The sequence below is a fragment of the Arthrobotrys flagrans genome (genome assembly GCF_004000055.1).
Source record: "Arthrobotrys flagrans strain CBS H-5679 chromosome Unknown unitig_9, whole genome shotgun sequence".
In the NCBI taxonomy this organism is placed as follows: domain Eukaryota; kingdom Fungi; phylum Ascomycota; class Orbiliomycetes; order Orbiliales; family Orbiliaceae; genus Arthrobotrys; species Arthrobotrys flagrans.
Genome location: NW_027137551.1, coordinates 1,499,289 through 1,520,397, shown reverse-complemented (window position 1 = coordinate 1,520,397; position 21,109 = coordinate 1,499,289). Strand labels below are relative to the sequence as shown.

At 43.3% G+C, this 21,109-nt stretch overlaps 4 protein-coding genes across 5 annotated transcripts; 2 read left to right on the top strand and 2 right to left on the bottom strand.

Annotated features, from left to right (window-relative positions):
- Positions 1–1,829: 1,829 nt before the first annotated feature.
- On the top strand, positions 1,830–3,197 carry DFL_005794 (uncharacterized protein; the record flags this gene model as incomplete). The annotated part of the gene is made up of 3 exons (XM_067635106.1): positions 1,830–1,905; positions 1,965–2,020; positions 2,079–3,197. 3 exons carry the CDS (start codon positions 1,830–1,832, stop codon positions 3,195–3,197), a joined length of 1,251 nt encoding a protein of 416 aa, XP_067489571.1.
- Positions 3,198–5,642: 2,445 nt separating this feature from the next.
- On the bottom strand, positions 5,643–7,026 carry DFL_005793 (uncharacterized protein; the record flags this gene model as incomplete). 2 transcript variants are annotated; one of them, XM_067635105.1, is made up of 5 exons in its annotated part: positions 5,643–5,718; positions 5,796–5,825; positions 5,983–6,681; positions 6,746–6,844; positions 7,022–7,026. In XM_067635105.1, 5 exons carry the CDS (start codon positions 7,024–7,026, stop codon positions 5,643–5,645), a joined length of 909 nt encoding a protein of 302 aa, XP_067489570.1. The 2 variants fall into 2 exon arrangements, with proteins under 2 accessions (XP_067489570.1, XP_067489569.1); XM_067635104.1 differs by having other exon boundaries at positions 6,750–6,797.
- A 6,722-nt stretch (positions 7,027–13,748) lies between these two features.
- On the top strand, positions 13,749–14,729 carry DFL_005792 (uncharacterized protein; the record flags this gene model as incomplete). Its single annotated transcript, XM_067635103.1, has 4 exons — positions 13,749–13,890; positions 13,946–14,077; positions 14,129–14,215; positions 14,287–14,729. The coding sequence occupies 4 exons, from the start codon at positions 13,749–13,751 to the stop codon at positions 14,727–14,729; spliced, it is 804 nt and encodes a 267-aa protein (XP_067489568.1).
- A 234-nt stretch (positions 14,730–14,963) lies between these two features.
- On the bottom strand, positions 14,964–17,075 carry DFL_005791 (uncharacterized protein; the record flags this gene model as incomplete). The annotated part of the gene is made up of 1 exon (XM_067635102.1): positions 14,964–17,075. One exon carries the CDS (start codon positions 17,073–17,075, stop codon positions 14,964–14,966), a length of 2,112 nt encoding a protein of 703 aa, XP_067489567.1.
- Positions 17,076–21,109: the final 4,034 nt, after the last annotated feature.

The window sequence follows — 21,109 nt, the reverse complement described above, 5'->3', positions numbered from 1 at the left end:
CCGGTGTTGATGTCAATGCTAAGAACGCATGGGAGTGCGATTGCCGGGAGTGTTTGCTATGGCTATGAGCTTGGTGGTAAACAATTGGCCACAACAGTCGCCCGAGTGCTGCTAGATGCTGGTGCAAACGTTAACACTCAGGGTGGTCTTTATGGCAACGCTCTACAGGCGGCCGCTGCGGGTGCAGCGCGTCGTGCCTAATTCGGCCCTTTCGATGATATAGTCGAAACACTATTGAATGCAGGTGCTGATGTTAAGGCTAAAGGCGGGCGATATGGAAATGCCCTACAGGCTGCGTCGATCTGTCATGGAAAACAAGGAGCGCCTCTCAAAAATTTCAAATGCTGTTGAGTAAGAGTGCTGATATTAATGCACGGGGTGGTCATTATGGGACTGCAGTGGACGATGCATTCAAAGCCAGGTGTCGATATGTCCAAACGCATAGAGAGGGACATAGAAGTGCTTTGGAAGTTCTTGAGTTGCTCAGACTGGCTGGTGCGGAACGCACAGCCGAGGGTTGGCGGAGTCTAGATGGATATTATCAATGGGCTGGCGCCAGGCGCAATCGCGAGGACACGCCTTCAAGTGTGCCAGGCTACAAGGACTATTACAAAGAATTGAAGTCGGGCTCTAGTTTAAACGAGTGGAGGCTAGATAGTTAGTCATTATTCACTTCGGTAGTTATATACCTTCGTATACGAGAGTATCTGCGATGATTCGTTTATTGGGGGGGGATATTTTCGCTCAGAATGTCGTGGTAGCGGTGTGGTATTGGGTTTTGCTAATTGTCGGGGGTATATTGGGGCTATAATACTGATGAAGTACAAGTTTGGTACCATGGCCTAGTTGGCCACTATTTTGCATTTTCCAACACTAATTACCGTCTCAAGTGCCACCAAGTGAGGCGCAATGAATCGTTGTGCAGTTAGTTAGAGATTGTACAAGACATACACGGCCGATAACAAAAGTACACACCACTGATATGTTGGAATCCGCTAGGATCGAAAAATCTCGTATCGTACAGAGTATATGTCTCCTTATTCTCTAAATATTGTGGGCCGCGGTCCAGTTTTCTCAGGGGCATAGATCTCTCTTTCCTAGTTTGTGGAGAAATTTAGGCGAATATTACTATTATTTTATTCGATACTTTATAAGTGGTAATCCGGACCGGTACCTGGTAAAATCATTAGCCGACACATAAGTACGCAAGGGTATGCCTGCCCCAAGACTCTTGGAACAGTATTGCCTTCAATTCCATTCCAATGTTTTCTTGGAACCTTCCTCGATCTCCCGGCTTGGAATTCTTGTCGGTGCGTGATTTGTTTCAACTTTGATATACGTATGAATTTCGTCTCAATGTTTTCCCACCAGTAATATTCGTGTACTACTTCATAACCATTCTGAAGTCCCTTTCGGCCTAGTCATTCTTGCAGTTAGAACCATGGAAGAAGTTATATTTGCAAGTTAAGGTCGGGTTAGTTATTTCATGATCTCGGTTAGCTAAGCGGCAGCCTATCCTGGCAAATATATGGCTCATCCATTTCTAGATATAACATTGTTACACCCCCTTCGGGGGAAACGGGCCTTCCTCCGCGGGCCTCCTGCCGTAATGATCTTTAGATTCGGAGAAACGCTCGGTCCTACAAGAAGACTGCTAACGTTGACCTTCCCAACTCATTTCGAATGTCGCAGCAATATAAATATCTGGGTGATCTGCCCGGCGATAGCGATAACAAGTATACTTTGCTTGATGAACCAAGCCATTTAAATTCTATTACGGACGGCGAAAATAGTATATTCTTAGGAATAAAACTATAAATTCTCTAAAAATGCACTCGCTAGCGGTTATCACTGCTTTGCTTGCAGCTGTTCCTGCTCTTGCTCAAGCACCGCTTTGGGGTCAATGTAGGTCGCACATCTTAGAAGAAAAAATAGCAGCAGCTTCCTCTAACTTATTTGACTAGGCGGTGGCAATGGGTGGACAGGGCCCACCACCTGTGTTTCAGGAGCGTGCTGTCAAGTAGGACCCCGTTATCCTGGAGCTTTGGATGTATGGCATTACCTGACTCGAGATATAGTATTCCAATGAATGGTATTCTCAATGTGTTTCAGGAACATGCGGTGGAAGCAACCCTCAAACGACAACTAGAACTACTACAGGTGGAAACACACAGCCGACGAACAGTGGCGGCTGTGGTGGGGGTACTCCGGATGTAACAGTAACAGGCTCTAGCAGCTCTTATACTACTAAAAACAAAAGCGGAACCACTCTCTACACAGGCAACAATTACCTATCGGCGATCAACGCCGCCGTCAATGGTATTAGTAGCGGTCAAAGAGTTTCCGTGATTGCATCCGGATCGATTGGCGCAAATACGATTTCCATTGGTAGCGGCAAGACTTTCGAAGTTTGTGGTACTATCGATGTTGGAAACAGAAGCGGTCGTGGTGCCATTGAGTCGACTGGAACGACCGGTGTCACGATCCCATATCTTACCATGACTGGTAATCCTTATTTTGGTCTCCTCTTCTATGGTACTCGAGACCTTACCCTTGGTCAGATTACTATGAACCTTAGCGGCGGATTGGGTATTCGATTCCATCGTGATGAGGCAGCGAACTACAATGTCAAGATGGATACTATTCGAGTTACCGGCGCTGGCAGTCATGCTGTCGAGACATGGAATATCAACGGTCTCACTATTAACCAAGTTATTGCCCGAAACTGTGGTGAATGCGGCCTATTGTTGCAGAAGACTAATGATGCGAAAGTCGGCCTGGTTGACGGAAACAATGTGGCTACCGGCACTGGTTACGCAACATTGAGATTTGCAAATGAGAACGGTCGGGGTTCTGGGAACTGGAACACCAACATCTATGTCGACAAGGTTGTTTCCCGTGGCGGCGGTCGTGGTATCTTCTGTGTCTCCCAATCTGGTGGAGCCGAAATTCAAACTGTTGATCTCGCGAGTAATGGCAATAATGCTATTCTCATTGAGAATTGCTATAATGTAGCCATCAAAGGTGGTACTGTTAATGGAGGCGGAGAAGTTCGTCTTGCGGCTCGAACTGAGTTTGCAAATAACAGAGACATATCGATTACTTTGAAGGTTGACAATACTTCTGTAAGAGAGTCTCCATGTGGTACCAACATCAAGTGGAGCTTGTCAGGTAACGGCAGCAGAAATATCTGTTAAGATGAAAATATTGCTAGTGTATATAGCTGTTAGAAACAAAGGAAGGCGAATACATTGTATATATGAAAGTGTTCATGGATCCAAACTTTGATTCTCAAAGGACCCATCTTAAATTCGGAACATATCAACTAGCTATTGAAGTTTGACTAGCGGGGGCGTGAGATGTAGGTATCTTACATACACTTTCGCCAGATATAATATCGGGAAAGCGAGACAGTTCCGTGGCAAAACCTATGTGCTTAGGCACCCTGGGGGTACTCATGCAACACAATAAGGATCCCACATATATCGACCTTAACTTCCATTAAAGGTCCTCAGGCTAAAGTTCTATATTTTCTTTGACGGATTCTTAGCCTCGTATTGCATTTTATGTGTTGTACCCAGCGAACACCTTGAATACAGTCTCACGCGGCACTTGAAGGTACTTTCCGAGCCAAATTAGAGCTAAAGCAGGATCAATTTATGCCGAGGCATCTATTTTCGAGTGGGGTGTTCAGGAAATTTTTCCTATACAAAAACCTCACCTGGTAATCCCTCTGATCCCGGAAGCTCAAACTCTTATTTCTAAGGTTCTTTTGGATCAGCCAAAATCTTATTATTCCCTTTAGAAACATGTCATATGTTCTGAACTAAAATTATTGCTCTTGAAAATTTAAATATACAACATTGAGCTTTTATTCATCCTTATCTGACGGGATAAAAGTTATACTCTTAGGTTGAAAATATGGGGGCGGAATCATCAATATCGGAATGTGGGCTGGACCTATACGATCCCTTCGGGCCGCTGATTGGGCTAGATAATGTCGATATTTCATGGCCCGAGCCATGCGATGATTTTGATTGCAGTTGTTGCGATGAGGATAGGTACGATCACTGCCGCAATTTCAAAGAGCGGTACCCAACGAAATTTATGGGTTATTACACCCCTTCGGGAGATCCGATTTACGACCACGATATCCGATATAAAGGAAAGGTCGAACATCAGTTGATATATTTCTCGGAAGAGCAGTATGGAGTGCTACGTGATGAGTTTTTCTTCCGGCACCTGGAGAAATTTTCCCAGCCGCTTGGAGAGTGGTCTTGGGCTACATTTTATATTTGTGATTGCGATTGCGGGGGAAAGGGGCGTGTCGGGAGTAAAGAACATTACGGGGAGGGGGAGTTGGTAAAAGGTGACGAAGAAGCGTTAGGAACAACACAAGGAGGTATCGATATCACCGAGACATGAGCGCACGACGAACGATATGAACACACCTTCGGACGTCATTGAAACACAAGATTTTATTGTTTTGAGGCCTGGAACTACAAGACTACAGTCTACTGAAGCTTATATTTTAGTTACAAATTAGAATAGTTAATTTTTATGAAGTTATGGACTTGGTAGTTAAGCTGGCAGTCTCGGTTGCTGGAGTTGTTACAATTTATTTATTAGCTAGTGACTAACCTACCCGCCAGCCTACCCGCCAGCTATTGGCCTGTTTGCTTGCAGGCAGGCAGGCTGGTATCGCTGTGTGAATCTGTCTGTGAACCTGTCTGTGAACCTGCCCATTAGTGTGTTGTATGGTACTAGTATTGCAACAGCCTGCCCACCAACCTGCGACTACCACAATACCAACCAGTCTACCAAAATTAGTTATTTTAACTTGTAACTAAAATATAAGTTTCAGTCCACTGTAGTCTTGTAGTTCCAGGCCTCAAAACAATAAAATCTTGCGTTTTAATGACGTCCGAAGGTGTGTTCATATCGTTCGTCGTACTTGAAGCTATAAGGAAGTAGTCTTATGTTCCAGGCACGATATGGGGGTGGGAGTAGATATCTTTGTTTGGTACATGTATACTCGAAGCTAGTATGGGTCATATGCGTGCACATGCACTAGTGCTCCTCATTCATTAACCGCCATGGCGGACGCACATTTGAGATCCCAAGATTTCAATTCTGTTTTGAAACGTGAATAAAGGAGAAAACGTCATATTTATCGCAATCGTTGGAATCAAGATTATCTGAAAGGATAGGATTTTAAGAAACGTTACGAGCGTTAACGTAAACGCACAACCAATCATGCGCACGCCAGCTGGCCCGACAATCCTAAGAGTGATAACACGCCCGAAACCCGAAACCAATGACTATAACTCAGATAATATCGGTACTTTACTAGCCGATCTTGACTACTACCCCTACTCGCAAAAACCTCGCAACAAGCCATTCCCTTGATACAAGACGCAAGTTGATCCTTTGCAGCTACCACTACACAGCTATGCGCGGTGGATAAGAGGGCGTAGTTAAAAAGTTTAACTTTCCCCATTCTTCGTCGAAGTTCGATTACGGGCCCGTGTCATTGCATGCTGTCCTCAAGTAATATCCAAAGGCCCATTTGTTCTAGCGATCTTTGAATAATCCCATGAGTTGAGCTGAGGCATATATCATTGCATGCTGTCGAGGGATACTTAACGAGCCATAAGATCTCCTTGAGATGGTAAACAAGGTGGTTGACCTTTTTGCCTCTTAATCTCGATACTTGAACTAAACCTAAATGTTAATATGTGGATGATATACAGAGGTCTCGCACCACTGTCCGAAGTCTCACCGAGGCTACTTACAGAAAGTCAATGATAGCCAAAGTTTCGCATCTACCACCCGTTTACCTCTTAAAAAAGTCCTTCTGCATCCTGGTTGCGCAGCACTAGGCGAAGGGACTCTTCCATCTGGGAAAATACCACAGCTATCCCCTAGTAGGCTAATAATCTCTGATACATGCTTCCCGGTATTGAAACTTTCGTAATGTACAACCAGTTTTCGAAACCGGGTTCTAAGGCGTGCTTTTCATATTTTTCAAGCCAATACTGTGTCCATGGCTGAAGCGCCGCGTGCCACTCGTATCTCTGACACAAAAACGCAATCTGTGTGAATTGTTCGAAAGTTACATTCTTCAACGGGATCTCGCGGGCATTGCCATGAATAACCCGAAAGATCATATCGAATAGAATTGGGTCACCCTCTAGCTCTAGGCGAACGCTGGGGACTTTGTCTTTTCGTCTCTCGTCATCCGACCCGCTGGTTTCGGTAATTTTTCTAAGCAGGCCCTTAAGAATAACTGATGAGCAGGAGAGTGTATGGGCCGAAACCTGAAAGTGGATTACTTCGGAATTGGGAGATATGATAACCGTGCAATCGTAATCTTTGACGATAGGGTAGCAATAAGTGGGTGCTCGCTCTCCTGGAGCGTTTATATCTGCTCCTTTCTGTTGCCCCGGATTCATTATATCCCCGAGAATAGCTTCTGCCATACGGTCCATAGCATCGGTATCTAACTGTGATGGGGGTTTTGAGGAAGGCCCCGCGCTTGCGCCTACAGGAAACTTATCATGAGCTTTAGGAACATCCCGCCACAATCTATTAATCCGGTCAGGGTCGGAATTCTTCCTGCTGTTCTGCCATTTGTTGCCTTTGGGAATATCCACACTTCTCCGGCCTTTTCTAGCCTCACTATGTCACCCTGTTCGTCAGCTCTGATCTCCAGACATATCTTGCATAAAAGCTGCAGACCCACTTGCCGTATACGCGTAAGAGGTTGCGGCGGATCGCTACTGTGAACTGTAATTCTGAGATGATAGCGGGAGAATATAAGGGCTCAAGAGCCCGTCTTGATCTGCGTTAAAGCGGAGAAACTTTAGGGACGTGAGTAGATCCCGTAAAAAGTAGTGGGGGGTTTGAATATAGAAATCACGATTCTTGGAAAAGAAGTCCTATCTATGCATCCATTCGACCACGTGATTGTGTGGCAGAGCTGAACTTCAGGCACTATATAATGTGGGTTCAGGATGACATCATGCCAACCAATGAAATAAAGGTTCCACAAGCAGTCGCCTCGAGAACAGCCGTCTACAGGCTTCGGTGATTCTAGAGGAGATTCTTAACCCAATAGAGAACTCTTAGTTTTCAACAAGCACAACAACACAAGCAACACCAAAAATAACACAACCTTAGGACTGTAGAGGAACCTAAGGAACCTAATGGCTTCGTGATTGTTTTCTGAAGTTATTTTGGAATAGAGAATCCTCTTATTGGGAATCAAGAATTGGAGAAGTAAATAGTAATTTGGATTGATCGATGGATGCTAATCTACACGAAAATAGGTGGTCCTTTAAATAGACACGATACAGGATGAGGGAAAGAATGTGAAGGGCATCATGTTGTGTTGCGGTCACGTGACCACGATGAAGCCCTGTAGCGGAATCACATTCAAACGAAGCAGTTTTTTCCTCAATATTTTTCAACTGGGAACAGGAAAATTCCGTAGGAAAGACTTCCAGGCTATAGCAGTGAGTGTACGAAGACCCATGTATAAGCCAACTATCACAAAACTCTGGAGATTAACTACACCGCTGGATTGAGGCATAGCCAAACCCGGAGGTCTGAATTATCGATCTGCATTACCTTTTGTTCGTCCATAATTTGAACTTGTATGTTGCCGTCAACAATTTGGCTTTTGTACGGGTTCGTCATAAATTGTTCGGCGAACGGGCAGGCAAATAGCCGGCTGGCCAGAGAACCAGGATCACAATTAGAGCAACTATGAAGTTGTGAAGTTCCTCTCCATTGCTAGCTGACTCCATCCAGCCAACTGAAGCGAATTGGTCATAGTAGCCCTTTATATTTCCCCTTGTCTTTCAGTATTATGCATTTTCTGCTTTATTTTAGTTTTGATTTCTCTTCCGTAAAAGCAGTTTTGCTGGAGGCCTGGCGGTCTGGTGGTTGTGGTTGTTGGAATGTCTAGAGTCCCACCTCCCTCGAATTTCCTCCAGAGCTGCCTACCCTGCTAGCTCTAGATATCTCAAGTGCTGCTACAAAGCCTTTTTCTCTGCTTTGGCTGAGGAATGGCTGGCTGGCTAGGGTTTTCCGTCTCTGTCTTTGCCAGCCGACCGAAGAACCGCCAAACTACCTTCTCCGGCCTCTCGTCAGCTCCAGTTTCTGTTTCTGTATTGTTTTGGCCTCCGATACGTATGGTCTCCTGTGTTTTTCCGTTTCGGGTCGCTGTGACTTCGCCTCTTGGTTTCTTCTCCTCCGGAACACAGAGTACTTCTGTCGACTGAAGTGTTAATACAGCTGAAAAGGATGTTTTGCTACCGGATTTGGAAACAGCGACAAACCAGAAGCCGACAAAACAACTCCTGAAATGTTTCGATCGATTTCCCCGTCTTTGATCAAGCGAAGTATTTTATAGTGCTCTACGTGTTCAGCTCGACAGCAATAGACTCCACACTTTCGTCATCAAAATTCTCCCAGAATGGATTTCCACGAAGACCAAGGCATTACACCGCGCCCAAACCGAATAATCTAGAGAATTATTACGCAGCAAGTCTCCTAACTGTCGTTTGGATTAGAAGGCTCTGAGGCGCTTGACCAGCGGAGGCAGATGTTGGTGATTTCAGAAGCACACGAATTTCCATCGGCACTACCCTCGCTATCACTTTCTCCTCGAAAGCGATCCTTGCTGTTTGAAGAACGGCCGGAACGGCAAGCAGTCCGATTGTTTTAGCTATCAAGAATCCCGTGCTGACTTCAGTGGCGGTTCCCAACATTCCCAGCAGGGATGTTCGGATGCGCCGGAAACCGCTATCGAGATGGAAGGTGCAAGTTTCATCGGCAGTGGGAAGGGGTTCAATCGTGGGCCGATGGCGGCAGCAATGGCAAGGAAATGGCAACGGGGACTGCAGTTAACGTCGAGCGGCGCCGAACGGTTTTTTAGTCGGGTTTTGTAGGCTTCGGATACCCGAGGACCTCACTCTTTATGCCTTGAACAATACCATGACCCTAACAACGATAATTATAAGTGGAGAAAGATGACAATCCGGAATCCACTCACTAAAGGAGGGCCAAAAGAAAGATGACTTGAGTAAAGTCGGGAGACCCAGAACACAAATGCCCCGGTTGTCAAGCAAATACCATGAAGCCCGTGATTTCATGGCACATTTTTACCATTGCACAGGTTGTCCGCTTCTTCCGTGCGCATGGAACGGTTCGCACGGGATGACTTTTGGCGGAACCACTATAAATCACCGAAACACAAGAAAAAGCAGTCAGCTCGTCAACTGCCAGCACTGCCAGGGACGACTATGGACAAGTGCAGGAAGAAGAAGACAAAGGCCGCAGGCGGAGAAGCAAACGCCATCAGAAGGCCAGTAATTTCGAAAATCACAAAACCCAAAATCACAGGGAAAAAGAAGAGTACAAAAGAAAACAGATCGTGACCAATCAGCACACCCTGCTATCACCTTGGCACTCCCGCGAGCTCATCGATGATATATCAATACCTGCGAAACCTAGAGAGTGAAGTGCAGTACCGGCTTCCGGGTTTTACCGAGCAAAACATTCCTTCAATTTCCTCATATTCTCAATCACAACTTGTTAAATCATACCACCACCCAACACTACCCTAGACATTACCCCCAGATATTACCTTCAAGCATTCCCAGCATCCTCATATATATCACTACCCCTTGGCCCCATAATTTTTCAACCAACCTAATGTGGTGAAGGTGGTAGGTATGCAGGAGGCTGCACCTACCAATAGAGGTGGTGGCACGTGACCTGTTGCATTTTTATTGTTCAACGCAACTTGGCGTATGGCGCATTCATTCATTCTGTCTATAAATTGTATTCTGCTATGCTAGGTTCTGAGAGACACACATCTTATTATTCATTCACGACTCATACATATACAAACGAGCATTCATCGTTTTACGGCATCTTATGTTATATCCATAACGCGAGCTCTTGTTATTTAGACCTTTCATTCAATAAACACCTTCGTTCATCCCGGCTTATAGGCGAGCGTACTGCCCACCGCTCTATACCGTCCATTTTACCTATGTACAGTTGATGGATCAGCTAGATAGTTGGCAGTCTCCCAGAGACTATTCCACTATCTCACACTAAGAAGAAAACTCTCAGTGAGGCGGCGACATGTTTGCGGAGCCCTAGGCGATCTTGTCATAACTTTCGAGAGTGCTATCGTCACAACCATCCTCTCCATAATTAACCTCTACAACTACCCTCGAGACCTAACTCAAATTCAAGCAGGATATTTCCACAGCTTCCCACATTGTCTGCCTTCGAACTCAAAGTACCTCACATAACGCCAAGCGAATTATCATGGTTATCAAAGTTATAAATATCGTTATTGCGGGCTTTCTCTAATTTCCGATATGTAGTATACTCCGGCGATCGGGTATTTTATCATCTTTTGGGGGTTTGAGGTCGCTCTCTCTAACAATATTTGTATTTTTGATGACTGTGATAATTTGCTCGATGTTATGTGAGGGGCGTGGGGATATGGGCTGATGGTTTGGCGGATCCTTTTTGGTAAGCCGTTGGGATTTCTGGGATATGTTGGAGGTAGGAGAGGATGGAGTTATTACAACGACTGCACTGGTGGAGTTGGAACTGCGTGAGATCGATTGTTTTAAGTTTGGATGATTTATGGCATCTAGATTTTTCCCCCATCCTCGCGGCATCGCTTTTAGCTAGTTCACTTCTCCGCTACATTTGTATGGAGTCCGCGTAGATGCCAATGCGATGTCATCCTGAACACCCCAGCTAACCGGGTTACTACAAATATCTCTACCTAGGCATTTCTTTTCACGTAAGCCCTTATTATAAGCCGTGGAATGCGGCTTTTAGTTACAAAGACTCTACTATATAACATGATCACATGATCCCTCCGTTGGATTCGATAAGTGCGAAAATATATCTTCTCGATGGGGTTATACTAATATTTGTGGCTGCTGACGGCGTCTAGGACCGAGACTAATAGTAAGTTAACATCACTCAGCTTTATTGCTGGCTTGAAAACAAATAAACAGGCGGTTTCGGGGCGGCAATAGGGAGCTCTTAGAGACTCCGTAGGCGAATTGGGCCTTTGTAGCAAGTTCCCATCAGAACATAGATGTTGTCCATATACATAAGTACTATCATATTAAATATTATATTATACGACCCTCCCTTTTCAGCGTCAAATTATGAGACCAGTTTTAAACTTTGTATTTATTATATAGTAAGTACTAGTTCTCACAGATAATATTCCATCACCCACAAAACGCTCGCGCGGTCAGATAACAAAAGCCGAGTACGCGTATAGACATCGACATTGCCGATGGCCGTATCATCATCACCATTATAATAACCATGGCACGCTCCACGGACTATACATATCTAAAACACAGGAATCACACCACCGGGTAGTTTGTTACAGAATTATGCCATCTAATTTTGGATAAAATATTTCGTTCGCTGACTTTTAACGGTGTAATATAAACAACCAATGGTTCCTATAACACTGCACTGCAGCTGACCAGAGGATGACCAAAATTGGATCACAACATGACCAACTTGGAAGAGATTTGGCCATGGACTTTGGTTTGTAGCTAAAGAAAACGTAACACCATCGACCAACGAACTTTTACCGCTCCTCTAACGTCAATCCCTGTAGACCTTTTGCCACTCTATTGGCGTGGATACCTTGTAGCTTGCTAAAGGGGATAATCGCGTTCTCCTCTCCGCAAAGCCGTACCAACTCGGACAAAAATTGATGCTCCTTACCCCCGCGAAAGTGTGAGCGCTTGTACATTTCCCGACTTCCTACAAGAATCAACTTGTCCCTGGGCTGTGAAACCGCAATGTTAAGCCTATTAGTGTCGGACATAAAGCCGACGTCAGCCCTGGGGTTTGCGAGGACAGGATCAAATACCACGATTCTCCGCTCGTTACCTTGGAATGTGGTAACGGTAGTGGCAACAAATAACATCCTTTATTGAAGGACAATGCCGTGCGATAGATTTGCGAATGGGTTCTATCTGGCCGCGATATGGGATAATAGCTACCATATCCTCAGAGCCGTAATACATATCTGCGAGGAGACCCACCAACATTCCACACGCATTCGCGTTGGACGTTCTCATAGTTTTTGCTGTCCAATTTCTTTTCCTGGCTAGTCGTATCGATCCACAGGCGAGATTCGATAGTACCAAAGCATTCCTGAAAATGGGTGTTCATTAAATCTTCTACTGCTAGGTCTTTCCGATTAGCTCTGGTAGAAGGAGGACATATGGTCGGTACGGAATACAGGAGCTGGACCAGAAAGGGGGTCAAAACTTACATGAGCCTGCCACAATACTGTATTTTACCAGAGAAGTTGACGAGGGGATTAACAGATTTGTAGTTGACATCTAACATCGTATTCGGAATCCAGAACTTGGGGGCATCTCATATCCGTAACCCTACTTATACTTGAGATCGTGAGCGGCAGTATTCCGTACAATGATACAGGTTTGAGTTCTTTGTGATCTCCGACCCAGCATGATTGTTGAATGGTGCGGTACATGTTTGCTATAGACACAAGAGTAGTCGGACCCGCTGCTTGCCCCGCCTCATCTGCAACATGGAATTCTGCATGGTAGTAGAACCTTACATTAGGAGCCATAGAACCCGCATTCGTAGTGACTATAATGCACATCTCGGGCACCACCCAGCGTCTAGTTCCATAGTGAACTCCATGTATTCTTTCATGTCGGCGTTGGTCATGTTTCCTGAAAAGCAACGTCCTTCTAACTCCCGATAGCGATCCTACTTCCCATTATCCTGCTATATTTATTTCCTCAGGGTAATTCTTCGCTAACGTTTTTCGGAGATGGATAGAAGTCATAATATTAGTCCTGAGGTCCCCAAACTGAGTTTTGGTCCCGGGTCCCGAAACATATATAACATCGTCCATTGAACCGTTAGAATCATCAGGTTCATTATATAGGTTCCGGGCCTCGGCCTTAGAGAAGAGGTCGTGAACCCTTCTATCTTCGGCTCCTCGTATCGATATGTTCTCAGTTTGAATGGTGTATCGGACTTCGAATTGTCCACAAATATTCACTATTCTATCTTTCATGCTAAGGCATTACCCCCTTTCAAATCTCAAAGCCGTTCATAAATAAAAAAAACCTATTTCATTTTTCCAACAATAGGGTCGATGACCGGCGGCTTATAAAAACTTCTTCATCCCGTAAGAAGGTCAGCTCTTGAAAAGCAAGGAAGCTTGAGGGCTACTCGCAATTTTACCTAGACTCGTTTCAGCCCTAAGACTCGACTTCGATGACATTGTTGAAAAACTGTGTTCTCCTATTAGGTTTTGAATCTCCCCTAGAATCCACCGAAGCCTGTAGACGGTGAAATAGGCCAGATAGCTGCCAAGAGTAGACTAATTACATAATCAGGTAAACACGTGATGTGCTAAAAGCATGACTTCCAACACTCCCACCAAGCCATTTGATTTCCTAAAATGGCTTATAATTTATACAACATGAATATTCAAACAAAGAATGTTGGCTTCTAGACCGCAAGCATTACTCGTTGGTAGTTGCTAGCATAGCCTAGCTGGCTGGCTCTCTTTTTCTAGTATAAAGAGACCATTTTCTAGTTTTGTAAATCTGTTTTCTTCATCTTCCCTAAATATTCCAAAGTCTCTTTTGAAAATTTCAACCGTAAATACTTTTCTGTCAAAAATAATGCCACCGAAAAAACCTTCTGATAAAAATAAGAAGGATAAAGGTAAAAGGAAATTAGAGACGGGTAAAAAAGCTGATGATGACGAAGCTTCGGTGGGTCCGGATTTAGACGACGGACATGATGAGCCTGAAAACGAGTGGTGTATGCGATCTTTCTTCTTTTTATAGATTTAGTAGCTAACTTAATCGTAATTTAGATGCGGTAATGCCGTCAGACAAGAATCTGGCTAGTATAGGGCTTAAAAGCTCTACTTGTCGTATTAATTTGCGGCATGGTGTTTCCTTCGGTCGTCTTCGGTCTCGGAAGTATGATACTTCCTTCAAAAAGGGTAAGTCGTTTCGTTTATCGCAAGTAGTTTTCGATCTGACTTAAGCTATAGGTTGGGCCATACAAAGCAATGGCTACAAGTCTAAGAGGGACTGCACCAATTGCAGGCGAGGTCTTGGCCCTTTTAGATATTGTAAAGGTATGACCGCATATACGTATCGCTTATAACTTTTAGATTTAATCGCGCGCTAATGTCGATGACCAACTTAGGCTTTAAAGAGGAGTCGGCTAAGAAGTGCGGTAATTGCACTATTGACCGACGTACTTGTCGCGGTGCACAATTTGTGTCCGTAGTCCTGCCAAAGTCCGCCCGTTCTCGTGCTGGAAATAAAGTCAAGGCGACTAAAAAGGGTGTGGCAACGAAGAGAAGGCGCGTTGGACTGTCGCGTGTCTTCGGTCGGAAGAAGAAGGATACCGCGACTGACGCTTCGGCCGGCGGTGATGATGAGGAAGAAGAAGAGGAGGAAGATGAGAACTTTGTCGTTCCTGAAGAGTGGGAGGCTGGTGTAGTGGAGGACGAAGATTGGGAAGGTTTAGACCCTCCAGCCGACTTGCCTTCTCGTTGGGATCCTTTTGATTCTGACGACGATGCGTCTCCGAGTGGCGCTGCTTTGGGTGTCGGTTCTGGCGTAGCTGGCCTTTCGATGGCCTAACTTTTCTTTGCTTTTGATCTCTCTTTCTTTGTTTTGGGTCTGAATTCTAGTATTTTGTTATATTTAATTTTGCTTTTAATATATATCGTTTTTCTCTTCTCCCACCAAGCAAAATGACCGCAAATAAACCTCTATCAAGTGAACTGCCTCATTAAAACCTTCTACAAGTAAAAACACCTTCGTGGGTGAAAAGCTTAGTAGTAGGAAAAAGAGTACAGCTTCAACTATAAGAGTTTATCGCATATGCATGTCGGTGACGTGTTTCCAGTGTTTGACTTTAGAAAGTGCTTTTGTTAATATGTCTGCAGTATTGTCTTCGCTTGATACTCGATGAATCGTAATCTCCTTGCGATTGACTTGGTCTCTAATAAGATGATATTTGACGTCAACGTGCTTCGTTCTGTTGTGTGATTTGGGATTTACCGCTAATTGTTCTGCGGCTGTATTGTCGATATATAACTGTGGAGTTGAAATTTTGAGCTTCATCGAAATAAGTAAACGTTTAAGCCATAATGCTTCTTTAGCGGCTTCTGAAGCAGCTATATATTCTGAGTGCCAGGTTCCATCAGTGACAATCGTCTGTTTCTTGGATTTCCACTGAATCAAGCTTTCGTTAAGGAAAAACATATGACCGCCAGTTGATTTTCGGTCATCTAAGTCTCCAGCCCAATCTGCGTCGCTATAACCTTTAAGTGTTAAAGGAGTAGTTGCATTTCCTCCTAGTAGTAAACCCATAGTTTTTGTCTTTTGTAGATATCGAAGCACAGATTTCGCTGCTATGCCGTGCTCTTCTGTCGGTGAAGCCATGAATTTGGATAATCGTCCCACAGTAAAAGCGAGATCCGGTCTCGTCGAAACCATAAGATACATATATTGTCCCACCAGTTGCTGATACCAATTTGTACCGACAGATGATAGCGATTGAGTGTTATCTGAGGTCCAGCTTAACGTGTTATTTAAAGGTGTGTGACTGGGATTGCAGTTATGCATTTCGTATCGCCGTAGTATGCCTTCGATCATTGTTGATTGATGCAGTCTGATCGAAAGATTCTGTCGATCTCTTTCTATATAAATACCGAGAAAGGACTTCGCTTCTCCTAGATCTGTCATCGCGTATTTGCTCTTCAATTTTTCTTTAATATCGTTGATGATTGTTATATTTAATGCTGCTATAAGCAGATCATCAACATATAATAAGATAATTGCATTAAGTTCTCGGTTAATATAAAGGCTCTCGTCTTCAGTCGTGGGCAGAAAGCCAATAGATCGAAGATACTTATCGATGTCGACGTTCCACGCTCTCGGTGCCTGCTTTAATCCATACAATGCCTTGTTCAGCTTTAGTACTGGATTTTTGAGTTTCGAAGGTATATTTCGATTATATCCTGTTGGCAATTCCATATATATTATTTGATCCAGAGATGCGAATAGAAAGGCTGTCTTGACATCCATTTGATGTAGTTCTAGATTGAGCATAGCTACCACCGTCATAAGTATGCGGTAAGTGGTGAGCTTAGCGACAGGCGCATACGTTTCAAGATCTGTTCCCGGTTGCAAGTCTCCGCGGATAACCAGTCTTGCTTTATATTTGACCGCAGCTTTGTTTCGGCTGTCTGTGCTTGGCTTGATCTTAAATACCCACTTGCATGCTAGTGCTCTGGCATCTTTAGGAAGCTCTGTTATCATGAAAGATTTGTTCTTCTCATGAGATTGAAGCTCGTCTTCGATAGCTTGCTTCCACTGTTTTGCGTCTGACCGAGAGACAGCTTCGTGATACGACTTTGGCTCTATTGTCAAATCGTCTTGTATTGTCAGCATGGCCCATCTTTTACTTAGCTTTGTAATGCGGCCGCTATGTGTTCTCGATCTTGGTACATATATTTTGACCTGTTTGACGCTTTTTTGAGAAGATTTTATAGAATTCACTTTTTGAGCTAAATTCTGATTTTCTGATGCATCAACGGGAGTGATTTCTCGATCGTCACCGAGCTTCTCTCTTGTTGATTGGATATTTAAATCGTTGCTATCTATTTCAACGTTGTCTTCATCGACTTTTATGCTCGATGAGTTTTGGTCAGCTTCTTCATCGACATTTCTGCTAGATGTATTAACTTCTTCATCGACATTCGTGCTCGATGATAGGTTTTGTCCAGTCAAAAGTGACCTTATTGGCTCACTCCCACCGACTGCCCCACCGTCTATAAATGACGGTTGATTGTGTATTAACAATCGTGAACGTTCTTCTTGTTCAGTCAACTTTTTATAAGCTTGACCTAGCCCACCATCATTTATATAAGGTGCGGCAGTCTCTGATAATTGAGGAACGACTTTTTCTTGTGCTCGCATTTGCGCAGCGTCTTCGGTCGTCTTAATTGTTTGTTCATTGAGCGAAGGATATACTCGCTCATTCCACGTTAGATCTTTTTCAATTCTAAAATGCTTACCATTCCATATCTTATATAAACTAGTTGAGGTGTCAACGTAGCCTATAAAAATAGCCTCTTTAGCTCGAAGACTAAATTTTGTTTCTCTGATGTCTGACGATATTCGATAAAAAGCTTGACAACCGAAAGGTTTCATATGTCGAATTTCAGGCTGCTTGCCATATAAAACCTCCCAAGGTGTTTTTCCATCGAGACTCTTCGCCGGTAAACGATTTTTAATATATACTGCAGTAATAACTGCTTCACCCCAAAATTCTGTTGGAAGATTAGCTTGATAAAGTAAAGCAGTTGTCATCAGATATATTAATCTTATGCGACGTTCTGCAACTCCATTGCTATCGTGATGATATGGCGGTAATGGTTCATATCGAATACCGTATGCGGCTAATGTGCTTCTAAACAACCTATTATTGAATTCTGATCCGTTATCGCAACGAAAACGTCTGACGGTGATCGTTTTGCCATTCCACGTTTGAGCCTTCAAGTATGCCATAAATCTTTTGAAAGCTGAGAGCACATCACCTTTAGTTTTTAAAGTTCTTATATACGTATATCGAGAATAGTCGTCGATAAGAACGAAAAAGTATTTCGATCCTCCTTTGCTGACTGGAAATAGCCCGGCTATATCTGCATGAATATATTCCCATGATTATTCGCTACGCGGTTGCGGTTATCAATTATATTATGTTCTTTTCTTAGTAAGTACGCATGTCGTACAAATAGGTAATTCTTTGAGATTGACTGTAATTTTATGACCGTGAGACGTAAGTAGATTATAGAGACTTTGATAATTCGCGTGTCCCAGTCTCTTATGCCACTGAAGAAACTCTTCGGTGGACTTGTCCTTTGGTAGTCAATTTTGTTGTTGATGATTATTTTTGTCGTGTATGTTGTTCGATGAATTGAGATTGTCGTTTGTCGATTCTATATCCCATTAAAAAGCGTTTTCGATTATATTGTCGTCTTCATTAAAGGTTTCTGTTATTACAAGCATTGTCTGTATTTCAGGCATTCCATGTTGAGTATATTCTGCGGTTACAACTAACTTTTCGTCTTTGTCGAATATATTGACCGAGTTATTGAAAACGATAATGTAGTCAAGTTGACGCAAAGTGTTTATTAAAAGTAGTCGTCTGGTTATCTTTGGAACTCAGTAAACTAAAACTCTTAAATAGGGTGTAATAGATACGTATCCTTTACCGTAACCATATATCACTTAATTATTGGCGATTTTGATTTTAATCGCTATATCAAGACGTTCATAGTCTTGAATTTCTGACTTTTTCATTGTATATGACTTAGACGCTCCAGAGTCCAAAATCCAGTTATTTATAGCTGACATTGTATAGTTTGAGATTTGATCGAAAACGTCAGTCGATTGATTCTGTGTGACGGCAGTAAAACCGAAAAATGTTTCTGCATCAATTTGAGTACCATCGAGATTCTCATTCGAATTCGTTGATTCTTGAATGGTTAAATTAGCTTGTTGCTGTTCTTTGGTTGCCATATTCGAGGATTGATTTCGATCTCTTCCTCGACCGCGACTTCTTTGCGATCGTAGTCTGTTTCTTAACTGATTTGACCTTTGTCTGAGATAGCAGTTTCTAATAAAATGTCCTCTTTTTAAACAGTATCTGCAACGATCATCTTCTTCGATAAAGTCTTGATCATTTGAGTTATGTCCCTGATTGTCTGATTGTTGTTATTGAAATCTTTCTCTATTATTCGAAAATTCTCCTCGGCCACGTCCACGTCCACGTCCACGATTACGTCCTCTGCCGCGAAATCCTCTCGATGGACAATGACCTGTCGTAGAAAGATTCGCCAAAGTATTTGACAAATTTGTGTCGGGATAAGGTGTACGACTATCTATTTGAAGTAATTAATCGATAATGTGTTGCGTTGTGACAGCTTGATTTTGATCGGACGCTAGTTGCGACCAAATTGTATCCACCGAAGTCCTCCATCGTTCAGTTAATCCTGTTAAGAGTTTATCTCTGAATATTTTATCATTTATCGAGTACTCCGTATTTTCAAGTTGTTGCTGAATCGGTCTCAGTCTTGCTATCCATTGTTGTACGTTCTCGTTTTCTCTTATCTTCATCTCCATAAATTTAAAATGAAGTCGACTAGCTATTCCTAAATTAGCACCTGGACCGAAGATTGTATTGATTTTTCTCCAAAGTTCTATTGCGTTTTGACACTCAGCGAGAGTGTGTTGAGTTATCGTGCTTAATATTTGCACCAATAAACCGTAAGCTTCACTCGCTCTCTTTTCCCATTCTTTATAAGCTGGGTTTATTTGTTCAATTTGGATGCGTCGATTTGTGTCAATTTTCACTACTTGACCTCGTCGAACAACGCCTTCGTTGTCTATCGTAAACAGTTCGTCTTCGTTTGGTTCTTGACCGCGTCTGGTTGACGGTCCTGCTTGAGATGCCGTTGTTGAAGTTGATTCTGACATCGCCGGTAGAATAACGTAAACCATCTTCGTTGGCTCTGGATCCTCACCGACAACATGTTTATATAGCAGTGCCGTTTTTAGAATACGGACTGCTTGAGGTTCCCACTGAAGGAAATTAGTGACCGTAAGGCGCACACATTCTCCCCATTTAGAATGGCGAAATACGGTCTCGGAGGTTTCGTTTGTTTGAATGTTTTGAGTAGACATTTTTAAGTAATTTTTATTCTTTTTAATCGAGATATGATTTCGATTTTTAAGTAAAGAAGTTGATTTATAATGAGATATATTTTGTTTGTTTTATTGCTGGACCGGGCTCATAACCTGTTGAAAAACTGTGTTCTCCTATTAGGTTTTGAATCTCCCCTAGAATCCACCGAAGCCTGTAGACGGTGAAATAGGCCAGATAGCTGCCAAGAGTAGACTAATTACATAATCAGGTAAACACGTGATGTGCTAAAAGCATGACTTCCAACAGACATGCATTCAGCCCTAGCTGAGTTCGGACAACGGATGTCTAGTCTGGTGTTGCGTTGCGCGAAATCGCGATATAAACAAGACACAATTTAAAGCTGAAATCACCATTTTCCATGGATTGGGGTGACATCGCAGGCCCATAAGCTGACGGCTGGTATCGAGAGTGAGATGGCTCATTTACTTGGGTCCTAGCTCTAAAGCCTGGGCGTATAGTGAGTCTGACATCTAGGATTCAGTGAAGGACATGATTTCGCTCGGGCGCCCTGTCTATCCGTGACATATTGCACATTTCCTCCACTTCGATGTATATAAGGAGAACAATGTTCAAAGGAAATATCAACTAAATCCCTCACACACCACTTATTCCTATCTGTCCACCTCATATCTTTTTTGTGCGATATTGGGAGAAACAACAGACACCAAAGAATAAAAACAAGAATCGATCTATTCAATTTTCTAGAATGTCTCTTGAGGGAGGTGTTTACACTATCAGGTGTAAACTTCATGATAACCTAGTTGGTCGGCATCCAGTTGAGGACCGTAGCTTGAACCCAAAACCTGTTTATACTCTCGGAGACGGCAACGAACCTCCACAATGGCTAGTTGAGAAATGCGAGGAGGGCTATGTTCTCCGTAACAAAGGAGGCCATGCCGCTGCCATCGACGGCAAACTTTTCGCGATCCTGAGAGATGAAGTAATTGCTGAGACATGGGTTATTCAAGCACAACCTCATCAGGGCGAGAATCTATATACGTAAGTTTGTCTTATGCGTCCGGGGCATTCCAGCCACTCATTAGGCTACAGATATGTGGCGAATGAAACATACAGCGCAGTTACAGCCCTGACTCAAAATTTTCATGTCCCAGTGTTGAGACAAAAGATCGGTCTGCGGGTTGGTCTCAAAAGACGCAAGTTGGCATCGAGCCCGATAACTTTATTGCAAGTACTCCCTTACAAGCTTAAAGTCTGAAGTAATATATATGCTAATATATTTGTA